This window comes from Cryptomeria japonica, chromosome 4 (genome assembly GCF_030272615.1).
Source record: "Cryptomeria japonica chromosome 4, Sugi_1.0, whole genome shotgun sequence".
NCBI classification, from domain to species: Eukaryota; Viridiplantae; Streptophyta; class Pinopsida; order Cupressales; family Cupressaceae; genus Cryptomeria; species Cryptomeria japonica.
In genome coordinates, this window is record NC_081408.1 from 780,773,489 (window position 1) to 780,791,002 (window position 17,514).

The 17,514-nt window shown below is 35.7% G+C and overlaps 1 protein-coding gene across 1 annotated transcript; it reads left to right on the forward strand.

Annotated features, from left to right (window-relative positions):
• The first annotated feature begins 424 nt into the window (after positions 1-424).
• On the forward strand, positions 425-16,651 carry LOC131031991 (large ribosomal subunit protein eL43). Its single transcript, XM_057962869.2, has 5 exons — positions 425-580; positions 15,721-15,760; positions 15,866-15,954; positions 16,160-16,242; positions 16,392-16,651. Exons 1-5 carry the CDS (start codon positions 578-580, stop codon positions 16,453-16,455), a joined length of 279 nt encoding a protein of 92 aa, XP_057818852.1. The 5' UTR covers positions 425-577; the 3' UTR covers positions 16,456-16,651.
• The last annotated feature ends 863 nt before the right edge of the window (positions 16,652-17,514 follow it).

The window sequence follows — 17,514 nt, forward strand, 5'->3', positions numbered from 1 at the left end:
GGAAATTACACAAATATATTTGATGGGACATATGGGTTTGGATGGATTTTGATTGGGCAATGCTATTTTGGTGTGCAGGTGTTTGTATGGGGTGGCGAGTCTTATGTGAATCCTCTTTTTGGGTTGTTTTTCTTATACATGGATGCAAATAGTATAATTATATGACTTAATAATGAACATTGCAGAATTAGTTGGTACTCATATACATTTTATTATTATCTATATATTTAAATTAAATATTAATCAAAAGATATAAATTAATTATTTGAATAAAATATATTTTTTTATAAACAATATATATCTGCAATTAGAGTACGAGCTCCTCTCCCCTACCTATAGACACCAATGCAATTACTAAATATATATCTTCGACACCCTCATTTACCATTGTAGTACGGACCTCTTACACCTATAATAGCCATATTTAAGTTGAAATTAATTTCAATAGCAAAACAATCTCGTCAAAACCCTAGAAACACACATATATGTCAAGCATCAGCGTTTTAAAAATCGAGTTATTTTGGAGTAAAGGAGAGCGGCGACGAATTGCAGTTTGTCATCAATACAGACAGGAGCAATGGTATTCTCATAATCCCTTCCGTTTGTTTATTCTCTGTGTTCAGCAGGGCATATAAAAATTTAGTCTTTTGCTCTCCAGTTGTTGGTCTTCTATGTATTTTTTTATTATTAGGGTTTTAATAATTTATGGCTGTGAAAAACGGTTGGATTCTTCTTTTCTTTCTTTGTCATATATTGCTTTTAAGGGTACGATTGACCTGAGCAGAACAAAATATGAGAAGTTAACGTATGTCCTGGTCGAGCAATTCGCGCCTGCTGAATGCTTCGGCAGCAGGTTTTTTAATATTGACTCTGTTGATTGTTGTCGTGTCTGGGTATCTCAATGTGCGCTTACAGAATTAAGCAAATCTTCTGCTGTTTGAGTTTTGAAATTTATTTTCATGTAAATATTTAAACGGCTGGCGTTGCGGAATGTCTGACGTAGGATTATCAGATCTACCGCTGTTGGGGAGTCTTCAATGGTTTTGCTCGCAGATTTATAGAAACTTAGTATTCGGATTTAATACGGTGAAAAGTTATGTTAATGCTATAAAAATCTTCAGTTCCATGATAAGATTATAATGGGTCCGGAGTGATTTTATCACGAAATATTGGGGATGGAATGTAATGCTGCAGATGTTTGGAAAGAGTCACATTTCTTGCAAGTTGGATTAAGTAAATGACAAAATCCAAGCTATAGCAGCAATACTGCTTGCCTTGTAATGGGCTAAGTAAATGGCGAAATCCAAGCTACTGCAGCAATACTGCTTACCTTGTAAAGATTGCAAATAAAACCATGTACTATAAATTTAAGGCTTCCATAGTGTTTATTAATTCTAAAGGATATTTCTGCAAGTTTGTGATCTCTCTCACTGGTCAATCATGTGATGAAAATGCCATTCTAAAATTCTAAATTGTAAATTTTAAGCTCCCTATCTCATGCATTGAAACAGCCCCTCGTTAATGTATCGCACTGCACGTTCCAAGGTGCCCAGCAGTCACGTTAAATCCTAGCTGGGTTTTGGTAATTTAATTGCGTTTGAGCATACTGTTGCAATACTGCTTGCCCTGTAAAGATTCTAAATAAAACTATGAAATAAATTTAAGGCTTCCACAATGTTTATTAATTCTAAAGGATATTTCTGCAAGTTTCGGCTCATACCTTTGGTCAATCATGGGCTGAAAAGCCTATTATAAAATTTAAAATTTAAGCTTCGTAGCTCATGCCTTCAATCGGCCCCTTGTTAAGGTCTCACACTGTAAATTAGAAGGCGTTCAGTAGTCCCGTTAACTCCTAGCTGGGTTTTGGTAACTTAACTACATGTTAGATTTAGATTAGGATCTCTAAGAACAGAAGTGCGACTTGGAAACTATCTGCATTTTGTAATACTCAGAAGTTATGTATCTCATTTGCTAACTTAAGGAGGGGATACCTTTTTGGGAGGTGGGGTGAGGAATTCTTCTGTGAAGATTAGAATGCCATGATCCCGATTCCAAGGGCCCAGTTAGCCTCCCACATAGTGTTCTATGATACTCGATTATTTTATTTTTGACTTTGGTTTTATTAAATAAATAAATAATTAGGAGAATCTATTAAATAATTTATTAAGTAAATAATTCTCCTATATCGCTTTTGGGGTGTTTTGTCAATCGACTTGAGGTCAACTCTCCCTACCTCGGCATACAAAGGCCTTTAAAGCGTGCTGGGTGTGAAGAGTAGACACGCTTGGATAATTTGGATATGCCTTTGTGCATGAAGGGTTGTTGAGATGATCACCTCATAGCCAAAACAAAGTATGATGCAACCTCTATGCTTGTTTGCCAGTTCCCTAAGCATCTTCAATTCAGTTGGCAAATCTTAATTTTGATCACCGTTAATCATTGTCAGGCCAATTCATAAAATCTAGAGGATTTCCATAAGTGGGAGGATTAGAGTACAGATCGAGGTAAGGAGGATATAGAACCAGAAGCAGTCGTAAGGAGGAAAGGAGCCCAGCAAGGAAAGCGGTCACCTGCCTTTGCTTTCTCTTCGACAAGCAAAGACACAAGCCTGTTGTGATTAGAGTCAACACCATAATCAGATTTTAAGGAGGTGGCGCTAGGGGATAAGAGACCAATATAGTTTGATTTGGATTCTGCACATGACTGCCATAAGACCAGTGTAATTGGGTGTGCATCGCAAAAGGAGAACAACTCGACCAAGGTATTTGGGTGATGAGCGATGATGGCCAGAAGATCACATAAAATACAACCAACAAACAAATAGAAGACGGGCACCTCATTGTATTCATAAGTTAGGGAGGGAGTGGAGGAAGGAAAGGACTCGAGATGCTCCATCAGGCCACCCTAGTGAATCCATATTCTGGTGCTAGATGTAAACAAAAAATCATTTTTCGTGTGCAAAAGACTTTGTAAATTGTGGCATTATGATTGGAATAAAACTTTTCTCTAAAAGCTGTTTAAATATTTTAAATTTGTGTGTTGGTTTTATCGTTTCGGAGGACTAGGTATCTTTCACAACAATTGTGGACACTTTTAAAGAATTGTTCTGAACATGATTTCTTTCTTGATCATTTTACATATGTAATGTGATGTGCATGACATCTCATGTCACACATAGTATGAGTGAGTGACATAAATGGGGAGTCCCTCCTATCCCTTTCTACTTGCCCACCAAGGAAAAGATGTCCCTCCGAACTCAAACAACCACTCTCACATCCCATTGTGACAAAACTATTGATTCTGCTAGGGAATGGCCTACTATCAATAGGGCAAAGGGTTTTGTGTGAAGGGTCGTGTTGATGTGTTTTTTATGCACATGCGAACATAGAATAAAATACCCAAAAGTATCTTATCCTCTCTTGAACAAAATCTCTCAAATGCTGAAGATTAGCATAAGGATCACTTGAGAAGACTTCAAGGTTCATGAATGTAGGGTCACTACGTGTGGATAAGCTTGTTGGTTTGATGTGATTATGTTGGAATCACAAGGGGACTTACGTGTGAATGCCTGAAGGCTTGATTTGTTGTAACTCAGACCATCTGATCGTTGCAATATGGTGATGCTTTTTGATTCTAGATTAGCTTGATTTTGAAAAAATAGCAAAAGGAAAGGGCTTAGAGAGTCTATTCTAAGGCCTAGAATGTAGGAAGATGGATGAGTAATTAGGTGGAATCCTTCCGGGCAATGTCTCATCATCAAACTGAACAATTTGACACAAGCTTAGTCCAACCTTCTAAGAACATTTCAAAGATGTTCAAATCATTACCATTAACATTGATCACCATTCAAGTTAATGCATAAGCAATGGATGTATAATGATTCGAAGTTAAACTCATATCACTCCAGTTTACCACGCAAGGCACGCTTACAATCAACAAGAGGCTAGTGGTATGGACAAAATGAATTCCACACAAATGCATTCAACAATTTCTTCCATTCAATCTAATCAACATGAAAATAAATTGAGAAGCAAAGACCATGCGAGTTGTTGAAATAACAAATCAAATTCATCATAACTTCAATGAAATCAATTGTTCTTAACAACAAGGATTTGGCAACAATCCTTGCCTTCTCCTAATCTAACTTCTACTCTAATTGCTATTCTATTCTAATCACTATTAGCTATTAACCTTTACAAATGAAGAGTTTGAACTTTATATAGAGAGCTCATTTACAATGAATGGCCAGGATTGATTCTCCATCAATGGCCAAGATTTTACAATGAAACCCTAATTAGGGTGTGTTACAACAAACTATCCTTAGCCAATGACAAAATTACATTCCATGAGCGTTGATCAATAGATATCAAGGGTAGGTGCCTTTTGTGCCATCATTGGTGAGTTACGTACATTGAATCAAGACGTGCTGATGTGGAACTTTTTGATTGGAGGAATAGTGACTGGTACGCCACCTAGGATGCCACTTCAACTTGCACTTGTAGACTTGATTTATCATTATGAATGAATATTGAGCAATATCTCTTGATACTCAACATTATCCAATTTGCTCAATGTAATGATGATGAGAAGCGAACTTTGATTAACTCTTCTGAAACTATTTGCTTCTTTAATTATGTATATTGTGTGATGACCTTGATTGTTCCTCCCTTGTTCTTGATACATTTGATGAATGGTGCACCTAGTTGAATCTAATTTTTCAATGTATTGACTTCGATTCTTGGATTCTTGAAGGGAATTAAAGATTGTCAAACATTCTTCCATCATGTGGGTTATCTTTTCTTCATGCTCTAGTGCCTTGAGGTAGCTAGAGGATCCCTTCATGTCGTTGTGATGTGGTGTGAGTACTTGAGATCCTTCCTTTCTAAATACCTTCACGTTTGATTAAGCTTCCTCTTGATCTTGCATAGTGGTGATAGGAAGTATTTGTCATGGCCGAGTTATTCCTCCATCCTTGCTTGTATATCTTGCCTTATGGCGAATGTATGATCTCTCCTTTCATATCTGCAAAACAAATCAAGTATAGCATCAAACACATATCATATATAGCTTATATAATCTCTTAATTTGACATAATCTCTGATTTTGTGTGATTTCTATCTAAATGCAACCAATGAATTCACTACGTAGAAGGTAATTTGAATGTCCTAGGACAAGTCTAGGTTGTGTAACGATGAAATCTGCTGGTTGATAGGTCTCTTAATTGGGCAAATTCGCTCCAACCTGATGCTCCAATGATAAATTCACCTTCTCAAAACATCAGACCTGCTCCTTTAATGATTGAAATTTGCCTTTATGTTGACTGAAAATCGCTGATGCTTGATGAAGTTCGCTGTCCTGCTGGTGAAATTTGCTGCTAGAGAGGGATTATGTTATGAATTGATGCTAAAAGATTAATTCAACCTCTCTTTTTAATGCGCTTTAGGGTCAAGGATGTGTCTCTTGGATATAAGGCCGACGTAGTCTAATAAAACAAAATAATAAATAGTTTCCTTAATGCTGGCTGACCTATCACATTCAAGCTCTCCCCTTTGGAATTCGAATTTTAAATCAAGTTGGCGCCAAAATACTTGTTTTTGGGGAATTCACTCTAGGACCTTGGGAAGGTACATGAATTGATAAAAACATTTGCTCTTGGACCTTAGTAAGGTACACAATTTGGTGAATTCGTTCCAAGACCTTCATGAGGTACACATGATAAAATTGCTCTATGACGTTTGCAAGGTACACATGATAAAATTCGCTCTATATGACCTCAGCAAGGTACATCATTTGTTGAAGGATTTGCTTTGGACTCTTAGCAAGGTACATACTTGATTTTGGACAAAATCCGCTCTAAGACCTCTCCAAGGTACATCAATTGAATAAAATTCGCTCTATAACCTCTCCAAGGTACATTACTTCAAAATTCATTCTAGGTCTTCACTTGGAGAAATGCGCTCTTGATCCCTTGCAAGGTACATAACTTTGTGTTGAAATTCGTTCTAGGACCTTAGCAAGGTACCTGACTTGAAGCGAAATTTGCTCTAGGGCCTCAGCAAGGTACACATGATAAAATTCACTCTAGGACCTTTGGGAGGTACATAAATTTGAGTTGACCCTTAGTTCAATTTCTTCCTCTTTCTTCTACCTCATTGATTTGAGTGTTAAGTTTTCCAATCTTTCCACATGAAAGTATCATCAATTTGACCTTTGAGAGTACCTATGGAGGAAATTCGCTTGGACTCCTGAGCTAGGTACATGATTTCAAAATTTCGTTCTCAAGCCTTTGTAAGGTACACAATTTGAAAAGTTTGCTCTCAAGCTTGAGTGAGGCAAATCTCGCTCTAGTGAGGGAGCAAGGTACGTGATCTCTCCAAATTCACTCTTGACCCTTGGCAAGGTATGGGAGCTAAATGCAAAAAATTCATCCCAAGTCTTTAGAGAGGTATAGGGTCTCATGTCCTTAGCAAGGTACGGGGTCTCAAACAAATGTTTTTAACTCAATTCTCCCAACTTTCTTTTACTCTATTGGATCATACAACAAATCTTTAAGTTTTCTCACATAAAGCATGTTAACTTTTAACCTTCAAGAAGGCTCAAGGAAAAATTCGCTCCAATCTTGAGGAAAAGGACTGGGTCTAAGGCAAGTTTGCTCCAGCATGGTATAGGGCCTAAATGAAATTCAAGGAGGACACCATTCAAACAACCAAGGCTTGTTCTTGCAACTAGAAATATGATCAGATAACACAAGAAACCTAGGCATGATACAAAGGAGTCCTTCTATCTAACTATTACGCTCAACTCACTTGACTTTCTTAGTTCCTCATTTCAATCATAACCCTGCAAACAAGAGACAAGTCATTCATTCCAAAAGCTACTCGAGAAACTCTATCCCTTCAATGCTAAGATTAATAGCAAAGACTTTAACACAACCTAGGACTAAGCAAAAAGAACTAATCCTAGAAAGCGAAAAGTGGGGGTCCCCATTTGCCATGGGGCGATGTGTGAATACATCACAACAGGTTGCTAGCCTTGCAAGAAAGGTAACCATTGGAAAGGGACATAATATTCCAATCAATCCAAGGGATATATAAGCACATCGCTTCCATCATTCCAAGTACATCAAGCTTATCAACCAAGGCCTGAATCTGATATAAGGAAGATCAGATTTGGCATTAATAAGAAATTGAATATGCAGCAGTTCGGTTCTATACTGAGGTTTTGGTATGAGTTCCCTATACATGACGTAATATCTGCACACTGTTGATTAATGATTTGTCGCTGTTTATGACTGTTTTAACATATCATAATGAATATTATTTGTATCTGTTCATTACTGATCAAGGATATGCTGTTGTTTATGACTGATTTTTATATAGAATACATGCTTAATATTGTATTCTTCTTTATGTGTTCTGATTGATTATTAAATTCAGCCATGATAGGGGTAATGAGGGATTATAAGGAGGGGAATGGCGATGGGGTACTATTCTAGGTCTGCCACCTCATGGTGATGACTGAATGTTCTCATGAGGCCAAGGGGTACTGCCTTTGGGCTTTAGAAGGGATGGACTTCTGGGGTACCTATTGTGAATATGCCTCATCTCTCTATCATGGTGAATTAATATACCAAGAAATCCAATCATAGGAAGTAGGGAAATGGATGGCAAGATGAAGGGGAATGGTCATAGGATGTGTCACTAGTTACACTACCTCATATGGATGGCATGGGCCACATGAGGCCAAGAGGGATGTTATATCAGCTCTTGGACCTAGGGTAGAGGATCTCTAAGGCGCCTTATTCAGTCACCTTATCCTAGCTCTCCTATGGTTGAGCTTCCCCAAACATATTTGAGATACCTTATCATATTTCTGCTGTATGCTTTAATGATTCCTAATTAAGGAGATCTGCTTTATGAGTTATTGTTGTAAAGGGTTTCTAACCTGTTTTGCAGGGTCTAAATCAAGTGAAAGATATCTCTAACTCAGCTATTGTTCATTTGGAAATTTAGATTTAGGGCTAAATTAGGTCATTCCTGAAAGGAAAGTAGAGGAGTGAAAACAACCTTTTTAATGCAAACCCCCAAGGAGAGTGAATGCAAATTTCTTTGCAAACCCTTGAACAATGTTACAGATAAAAGAAAAACTTGTGCATAAATTTCAGATTTAACATACACACATGATACAGAAGATTTAATGTGGGAAATCCCTTCCGGGGAAAAAACCCATCACCCCAAAGCACACATCATTTGTATTACATTCAAAAACTTTTACAAACAATATGCGGAGTCTATGCTCATGCAGGTTTCTTCAACTGTGATATCTAATTCCCGAATAATTCTGGCAGCATAACGGCTTCTCTCAACAATACTTCACATTTTTCTTTCTACAACACTTAGTATATATGGAGTTTATAATGTACAAGAAAAGCGGTTACTCAAGAACTGTTCACATTCAATGTATCTTCTACATATTTCCAGAAACTTCCTATATACACAACCTTTGCATAAATAATATTTTAATACAAATATTATTTATCTTCATATACAAAATGTCCAAGCCTTTTTTCCAGAACTTTCTAACATTTTCTCCAATTCTTCCTCCGTGAGAGATTTGGTCCCACGAAATTGCCTTCCCAAAATCATGCACAAGAAAGGAAAACAAACTATGCAGCCACTTGTTGCAAGAAGGGAACTTTTGAGAGCTTCCTCTCAAAATTTTTCTCAAAACTTCCCTCCTTGTGACACATGGTGCACCTCTCTCTTTCTCCTCAATATTAATTGCATCCAATTTCCATTGGGCCCCACAATTTAGCTGTGCACATTGGGAATATTAAATATAGGATTAATTTATTAAAAAAACTGAACAGCAACAAAGGACCATTCAAATTATTTAAATTAAATCTGTCTGGGACTCTTAAGGTTGAGTCACCTTAATACCAACAATTCCCAAATAGGGGACATTACATAATGATACCATGATGATATCGTGCTCAATAATCAATTTTTATCATCGTAAGGATTTTCTAAATCAACAACATTGGCATCATCTTTTGACATTAGATGATGTAGGAACTGAAATATCCCTGTCTTTAAAATTCAATAATTCTGACAAGTAGACCAGCATTAACAAATTTCAAAGTATTTCTTGCAGACATGTAATGGTGAAGATAACAATGAAATATACCAGATATAGTGACAACAGATTCAAGGAAATAGTTTAATTATTGTAGCATTCAATTCTGAATAGCAATTGTTGTCTTGGCTACTGTGCTTTGACGATGACTACAATACTGGAATTCAATGCAGACCCTGTTATAAGCATTACCATTCATTCATTCAGAAATGTGTCATATGACCTCTTTAAAACAGAAGACATATAAGTTCAGAATCTGTATCAAATGAAATCAGAATGCAACCTGACCTTAAGCTCCAGTATAAGGATTGCACAAACTTTGCATTAAGCTCCTTCAGGTATAATCGATCGATTAATACCCAGTGTTGGGAGTTGCTGGCATTAATCCTCTGCCTTTGAATATAACAGAAGTATGCTGTATTAATCACAGCACTTTTAAGAATAGGTTTCTGAGCTTGGAGTGGAAGTGGGCCTGTGTCAAGACACCATATAGTCCCTGTGGATGAATGAAGCCCATGCTGCTTAACCTCAGTGTGAAGATGATGTGCTTCCACAATTTGAAACATAGCAAATATTTATTTTATCATCATTATCCCTGATGAACTTCTAATCGCACTACTGTATATTGTTAATTTAATGTATCGAACTTATATGCAGCTTCTTTGTTGGGTAGGCTTAGCTTTATAACACGGGCAAATATTAATCAATCCACTGCTTACGACCTTTGAATGATGGATAAATTCCACAATATATGAAATAGCTTCGGCTAGATAACTAATATGGCGATTCCATTCTTTAGGAAGGCTGAATATAAATTTGCCCCACAAAAATATTATCCCTTGGCCCTCAATACGTGTGATAATTATTTCAACCCACTTCAATCGCCCACAGGTCTTATTAATATTGACTCTGCGCCAATATTGCTGCTAATCATAAACTATTGCCAGATATAATTATTCAACCCTTTTTATTGTATCGATTTCATTTATTTATTATGCAGATGTCATAAGCCCAAATAACTCACACCATATATATCCAAACATAAATTATAATAACCATGATAATGTTTTCCACATAGATACAAATTACCTCACAACTGCAAATATCTTTTTTCTTTTGCAAATTTGTCTCTACAAGAGACCTTACAAATTTGGTTCAGCTGTGAACTCCATCGCAACTCCTGAAGCTTTTTGTCTCCAGAAAGCATAGAATGTTTATCAAATCCAAAGCAAGTCTTCATTCCTCCATCTAGCCTCCTTATAAATAACTCCAAGAAGCATCTAGAACATTAGGCCAACTTGCTGGAGAAATATATTTAATAAAGTGACATTATAATTATATTTTATTATTATTTAATTAAATTAATCAATATTAAGTCATCATTTGAATATATATATATATATTTTATAACTTAATAATCAGTTTAATTAATGTCACTTAAAATTGGGGACATTACAGGACATTTCAAGAACAGCAAGCAGTGCCACTGCTACTTGCACTAAATGTGTACTCACTTTTGGAATTGAGTGTCACATATTGGAAAATGTAATCATTCGAGCCAATTTACTCTGGTTACAACTCTTGAAGGTTTTTGTCTCCAGAAAGGATAGAATGTTTATCAAATCCAAAGCATGACTTCATTCCTCCATCCAGCCTCCTTATAACTCCAATAAGCATGTAGAACATTAGGCCGACTTGCTGGAGAAATATATTTAATAAAGTGACATTATAATTATATTTTATTATTATTTGATTAAGTTATAATCAATATTAAGTCATCATTTGAATATAGATATATATATATATATATATATTTTGACAACTTAATAATCAGTTCAATTATTGTAACTTAAAATTGGGGACATTGTTTTGTCCCGCACACATTACAGACCATTTGAAGAACCACAAGCAGTGCCACTGCCACTCACACTAAATGTGTACTCACTTTTGGAATCAAGTGTCACATATTGGAAAACGTAATCATTCAATCCAGTTTGCTCTGGTTACATATCCTGCAGATTTGTGGAGGTCTCGGGGCAGTGCCCCCAACAGGGAGTTTGGGGGAAGTTCCCCAGCAGGGTTGAAGGGTAGTGCCCCTCGTGGGGTCTGGGGGCAGCATGTTCCTTGTCATGATACAGGGTGGGTTCGAGGGGCAGAGCCCTCACAAAGTCCAAATGAAGACATTCAAAACTACATAGCCCTTTATGGTGCATTCCATTTTCATAATTTTTTAAAAGGCAATGTCAAAGGTAGATTTTTTTTTTTAAATGAAGAAAAAGCCAGAAAAATTGACGGATTTGTCCTGGGTTTGCCTGGGTTTCTCTGAATCCTCCCCAATCCTAACTCTTCTTCATCTTGCCTGATCTGCAAGTGGATTGGACTGGATCATGGAGATTTTGGTTTGAACTGATCTCAGATTTAGCCAGTCTGCAGGTGTATCCACTAACATAGTTGATTTAAGGGCATGATTGATGCTAGCGGATCAAATTATAGGACATATTTCATAAAACAATTGGTTTGCTAAATGGGTTGGCAGTAAGTTTTCTTTATATTCACTCTGTCAAATTGTTTTGGTGTTGGAGCATTGCATTATCTGCTTACAGAAATTGTCAAATCTTCTGCTATTGTGGGATATCTGATATAGTTTTTATCAAATCTTCCTCTTTTGGTAGTATTAAGTGGTTTCTTTCACTGATTCACAAAAAATCTTTCTTGAGATTTCAATACAGCAGAAGCTATGTTGCAATCCAGGGACACGTTGTTTTTAGTGTGAGCTAATTCTAAACATCATATCTGCTTATTAACTCTAAAATACATTTCTAGTTAAACTGTGTTACTAAATACAACTTTCTATTACAGTAACTGATGAATTATTGGCAATTCAAGTTAGCTGGTCTTTGTTAACTTAAAAATTGTTCTAGAGCCAGATCAGCCAGATTAAGATCCTCATGAACAGAAGTGTGACTTAGAGGTGGGATGGGGGTGTTGGAAATTATCTGCATTTTCCACCACACAAATTTGTAGCTTGTTAATAGAGCAGATTTGTGGCCTAAAGGAGGACCTAGATTGAGTCCCATAGCTTCCCTATTGATTTTTAATATGCTCTTTCAAGATTTCTATGTTCTGCATAACGTGGGTAGCCCATTTTGCTCTTTTGCATTTGTCAGCTGTTGCGTCTGCTGCATTTTTGGTGCTCTTAGGGCAATACTGATTGAAGGTATGCAATTGGAAAGGAAGGGACTAGAGCTCTTCCTTTAATGTTTTATCCTTTTTTTCTAAAGTTAACAGGGTTCATACTTCATAGCAAGTTCTTCAGAACAGTGAAAGAACTAGAAAATATAAAAGTATTCAATCAAGAATAACACATATTTCAATGATTACGTCAAACAACAAGAGAATGTTCGGGAGTAGGAAAAGTTAAGCACATTTAAGAGAAACAACTTAGGCTATCTAAAGCAATAATTGAGACCGACTGAACTAACCCTAAGAATCAACTTAAAATATTTTTTTAACACAACACCCCTAATAATATAGATAGACAAAATATATAATAATTTCCCATTTCCCAAAATATATTATAATTAAATTTATACCTGACACCTGATATAATTTTTAAATAATAAAAATTATAATAATTTTTTCATTTCCCAAAATATGTTATAATTAATTTTTATACTTGACATCTGATATTATGTAAGTTTGAAATAGTAAAAACCAAGATTAAATTATTAATTTACTTATAGTGCTTACCTAAAAGCTAACACCTCACATCAAAAGGCACTGAATGCGAAGTTATCACCTTCCCGACCGCTTTGGCAGCATTGAATAGGGCGAAACCTGATTATGCACACATGGGCGGGTCCCACCTTCCATCTCATCAAACATATATTAAAACCCTAACATGCCAGTTGCATCCACATAAATTCAGTCATTCCCCACACGGCCCACGATTATTTTTAAAATTTTACTCGCGATTTTTTCCCTGCAAAATCGTGATTTTTTACCAAAAATCGTCCTCAATTTTTTGGCAGATTAAATCAGTGGGACAAATGATTCCTGATAAATTGCGATTTGGACAACTTTTGGCCGATTTTTTCATCCTTGGTATTTCTAACATAATTTACAGATTAGTTCAGTAGAATGATCTTTTAAATATTTTGTGGATTATACTTCATAGAGCCTCCAGGGCTCAATATAGCTCAATTGGATTTCATTTGAGGTGCTGATGTTTTTAGAATTTACTAGGCCATTGTGTACTTTCAGATACTCTAGCTTCTTGGTGCATATAATTAATGTCTGGCAGGAATTATGGACAATCGGACAGAATCTGTTTTTTCCCTTCATTCGGCTTCATTTAGCTATGACTGTTTGATTGGTATCCTGAGATTGTAACGATCCAAGAAAATCATAAGTTATTTGTATTTCCAATTTTCCATTTTCTAGCACTAGGGTATCATGGTGTTCATTTGGGTTTTAGTTTTGTGCTCTAATCCACAATGAGCTAATAATCTGATCTTATCAAACTTATCCACTGGCTGTGTGTGCATGCAGAGTGCTACAGCCCTTAGGGGGTGCGTAGAGAAAAATAACATCAGACCCACACCTTCATATGCTACCGACACAAGTTTTCTCATAAGTCTTAGGATGACCTTTTAAGCTTTTCCCTTCCCAACTGTCAACTGTAAAATTAAAATGTGGTTGCATGTATTTCTTCTAGGTAAGTCCTCTGCTGTTATCTTCTTCTAAATGCATCTAAGGCTTGTGAAGCATTATATATGATAGAGAAACCTTAAGCTACCCTCTATGGGGAATCAGAAAAGAATATTTTTTCAATCATTGGTGTGTTGCTGGTTACAGGCTGAGTCTAGAGTTTCATGGCTTGCTGGATTCATGGAGTCTCACGAGAGCATAATGCATTTGGTCTTGTAGTGTTGTTATTTGATTAATTTTTCTCCTAAGAAATCCTTGCTGATTTTTTCTTTTTGAAACATCGCACAACTACACTTGTTTAGGTATCTATATAATTTATTGATCTAGGAAGTAAAGCAGAGATTGAATTGTTTAGATTGTATAGATTTGGTCAACCAATTTGTTAAGCATTGTGTTCGTTACAGGTCAACCTAACGTTCAAAATTGTTGGTCAAGGTTCAAATGTAAAATCTATGTACATATAGCTCAATTTTATGTAGTGTTTTTGTTTTTGTTTTTGTATGTAGTTTCCGTGTTCTTCTTTTAGAAGTTTTATATTGTGAAATAGCTTGATAAATTAAGCTAATACTAGTTTGCATCAATCAAACGTCTTTAATGGTCACGGCTGGAGAAGCTGGAGAAGGATATTGACATATTGTTGCTAATTTGTATATTGTTTTGTTATAGCATCAAACTTTCCCTTTCTTGAATTATGGTAGCTGTGGGAAAAGATTATTTGGGCTTCTTTTTTTATATTCTATTGTCAGCAGTAATTATTCTTGGGCATAAGTTTTTCTTTGTATTTTTCTCCTTTGCGGGGCTATTTCATTTTGCTTCGAAATTCTCTATATTTTATTTCAGACTTATGCCTAGGTTGATGTAGGGTCCTGCTCTCACCGATTTTTTGTGAACATCTAGTTGGATTCGTTAAGGTTTCTGGAATCAACTGCCATATTTCAATTTTTGCTCTGTGGATTTCAAAAACTTTAGACAAGTCAAATTTCAAAGAAACATCTAGTTTTTTGATAATAAGAAAGGGTTGAGGTTTCATCTTTTTTCCATAAATGCTTGGTGGCTTTTTTATTAATAATCAATGACCCAGATTTCATCTCTTCTCCGTAAAGGCATGGGCACTGGCTTCATATCTTGTTTGTAAACATCTAGAGGTTCTTTGATTAATCTCTTCAGTAGACATCTAGTGGTTTCTTTGATTAATAAGGGAGGCAGTGGTTTTGTCTTTCTTTAACTATTTGGAGATGGCTTCCATCTAATCAATGACTATTTGGAACTAGTGAGACACTCCATCTTCTCAAGGAGTATTTGGAATATATAATTTTATTTCTAGACTTTTACTAGTGAAGTATAAACATGTTGTTGTTATAGGACTCTGTTCCAATTCAGTGAGATGGCTTCCATCTAATCGATGACTATTTTGGAACTGGCAAGACAGCTTCCGTATTATCAAGGGTTATTTGGAATTTATAATTTTATTCCTGTACTTTTAATAACAGATTATAAACATGTTTTAGTTATAGGACTTGGTTGCAATTTATGGTGGATGAGTTTGTATGGGATGCAATTTTCTAAAATTTTGTTATTTTGACGAAGCATTGTTTAGGAAAGCATTATTGTCTTGTCAAGTGGCAGTAGAATATGATATTTAGTGCAGATCTCATTCAAAATGATTTGTTGCAGCAATTAAATGCAGATTCTATTGGGTGATAACTGAGGTGTACATGATATTAGGATTTAAGTTAATAAAATAAGATTAGTACTTAGTGCCAAGCAGCATGTTTTGCTGTTGCTAATTGCTGAGTGTAAATATAGCCATATGATTTGGCAGCATTTGTACCATTTGTTCTGCATTTTTTTTAATCATTTTCTGGATTTGTGCAGGCAAAACGAACAAAGAAGGTTGGCATTGTTGGCAAGTATGGTGAGTATGCATGTTCATGACAACTATATCAACTAATTTTGTGGATTGTCTTGCATAATGGATGATAACTATAAGAGGATTTCTCTATTTGATGTTTAACTTCAGGCACCAGGTATGGTGCCAGCTTAAGAAAGCAGATCAAGAAAATGGAAGTGAGTCAGCATTCCAAATACTTCTGTGAATTCTGTGGCAAGGTGCGATTATGCCCAATCTTATAATATTAACTTTGCAAAGCTGTTTTCAAATATGGTCGAGAAGGGTGAACTGAGGAATTATTGTTCGATTTTGTTGCTTTCTAGAGGTCGTTAAATGTAGTAACTTTTCCCAGAGTTTGTTAGGTGGACTGAGATTAAGCTTTGATAATGAGATTTATTTCTTTAACATGAATACACTGTACAGTTTGCAGTGAAGAGGAAAGCAGTTGGGATCTGGGGATGCAAGGACTGTGGGAAAGTAAAGGCAGGTGGTGCTTACACATTAAAGTAGGTTAACCTCCAAGTCAGCCTTTTTTTTAATATAAGAGGCTGATCTGAATGCTTCAAGATTTTCATTCTTCTTGAGATTTGAAATTATAATTATATAATTTATGCGATCTACCTCAATGTTCTCTTTGTTGATTATGTTCTTGCAGCACACCGAGTGCTGTTACAGTGCGCAGCACTATAAGGAGGTTGAGGGAGCAGATAGAGGGCTGATCCTCAATTTTTTTTCTAAATTTCATTTTCTTGTATTTAGGTTTAGGAAGTAATCAGACATTGAACCAAATGTCATTTGAAGAGCAGTTTTTCTCATTATGAGGAAGGAACAAGGCTAATATTATTTTTAAGATATATTTTTTGTTCACCGATATGGTCATACTTTCCAAGTTAAACCATCAAAATTTGCCTCCAATTTTGTATCTGTTAAGACTGTGCACTTGTTTTATTCTGTGCTGGACTGCTACCTGTTATACCTCAAATGCCTAAATGCATTGTAAGTAGAAATACACTGCAGAAAAATTATTAGATCTCTAGAAGTAAATATAGTTTAAATTTGTAATGCAATGGATGTGATTCTTATTAAATCTAGTTGTTGAATGGCTTCAAAGTAATCAGTTCATAGATTTCTTTGAAATCGATTTAAGCATAGCCAAAAAAAATCCAAATTTTCTTTATGCCCAAACACACTGGATTGAAAGTCTAAATAAAAATCTATTTTTGCATACAATTATTGTTAAAATAGTTTAAGAAAACAACTCAAACCTCTCGTAATGATCCTAAAATTTGTAGGTGAATATGGAAACATCCTAACATTTTTTTAAGAACAAATGGCAGTTTATTTTGTTCTGAAAGTCGAATGGTTCCTTGGAGTGCAGTCTTTTGCAACGAGAAGATTCTGATGCATTGTTTGAACATTGCACAGAGAAAGTGCGCTTTTGGTGCTATAGTTTGACAATAAATTATTGACGTCAATAGTGGTATGTGGTCAGCTATGATAAAAGATTTTAATCAGCAATAAAAATGTTGTCTATGATTACAGAATATGGTTGGGGCTGGATGAGCAGATTTTTTGTTAGTTGACGCAAGATGATTTGTGCCTTATTTTAATTGTGCTTTAATTGTACCCGGTATTTTTCCATTGCTTGAGTTAAGCTTTACGTCGTTGCCTATCATTACAGCACGTGGTCATGCTGGATGATCAGATTTTTTGTTAGGGACGCAAGACCATTTGTGCCTTTTTTAATTGTTCTTTTATTTGTACCCATTAGGCTTCCA

What these genes read in the sequence shown, in the direction of transcription:
- LOC131031991 (XM_057962869.2), top strand. An exon ending in TCTGTGAATTCTGTGGCAAG is followed by an intron (nt 15,955 to 16,159) that starts GTGCGATTATGC and finishes TACACTGTACAG; the next exon opens with TTTGCAGTGAAGAGGAAAGC. An exon ending in GGTGGTGCTTACACATTAAA is followed by an intron (nt 16,243 to 16,391) that starts GTAGGTTAACCT and finishes ATGTTCTTGCAG; the next exon opens with CACACCGAGTGCTGTTACAG.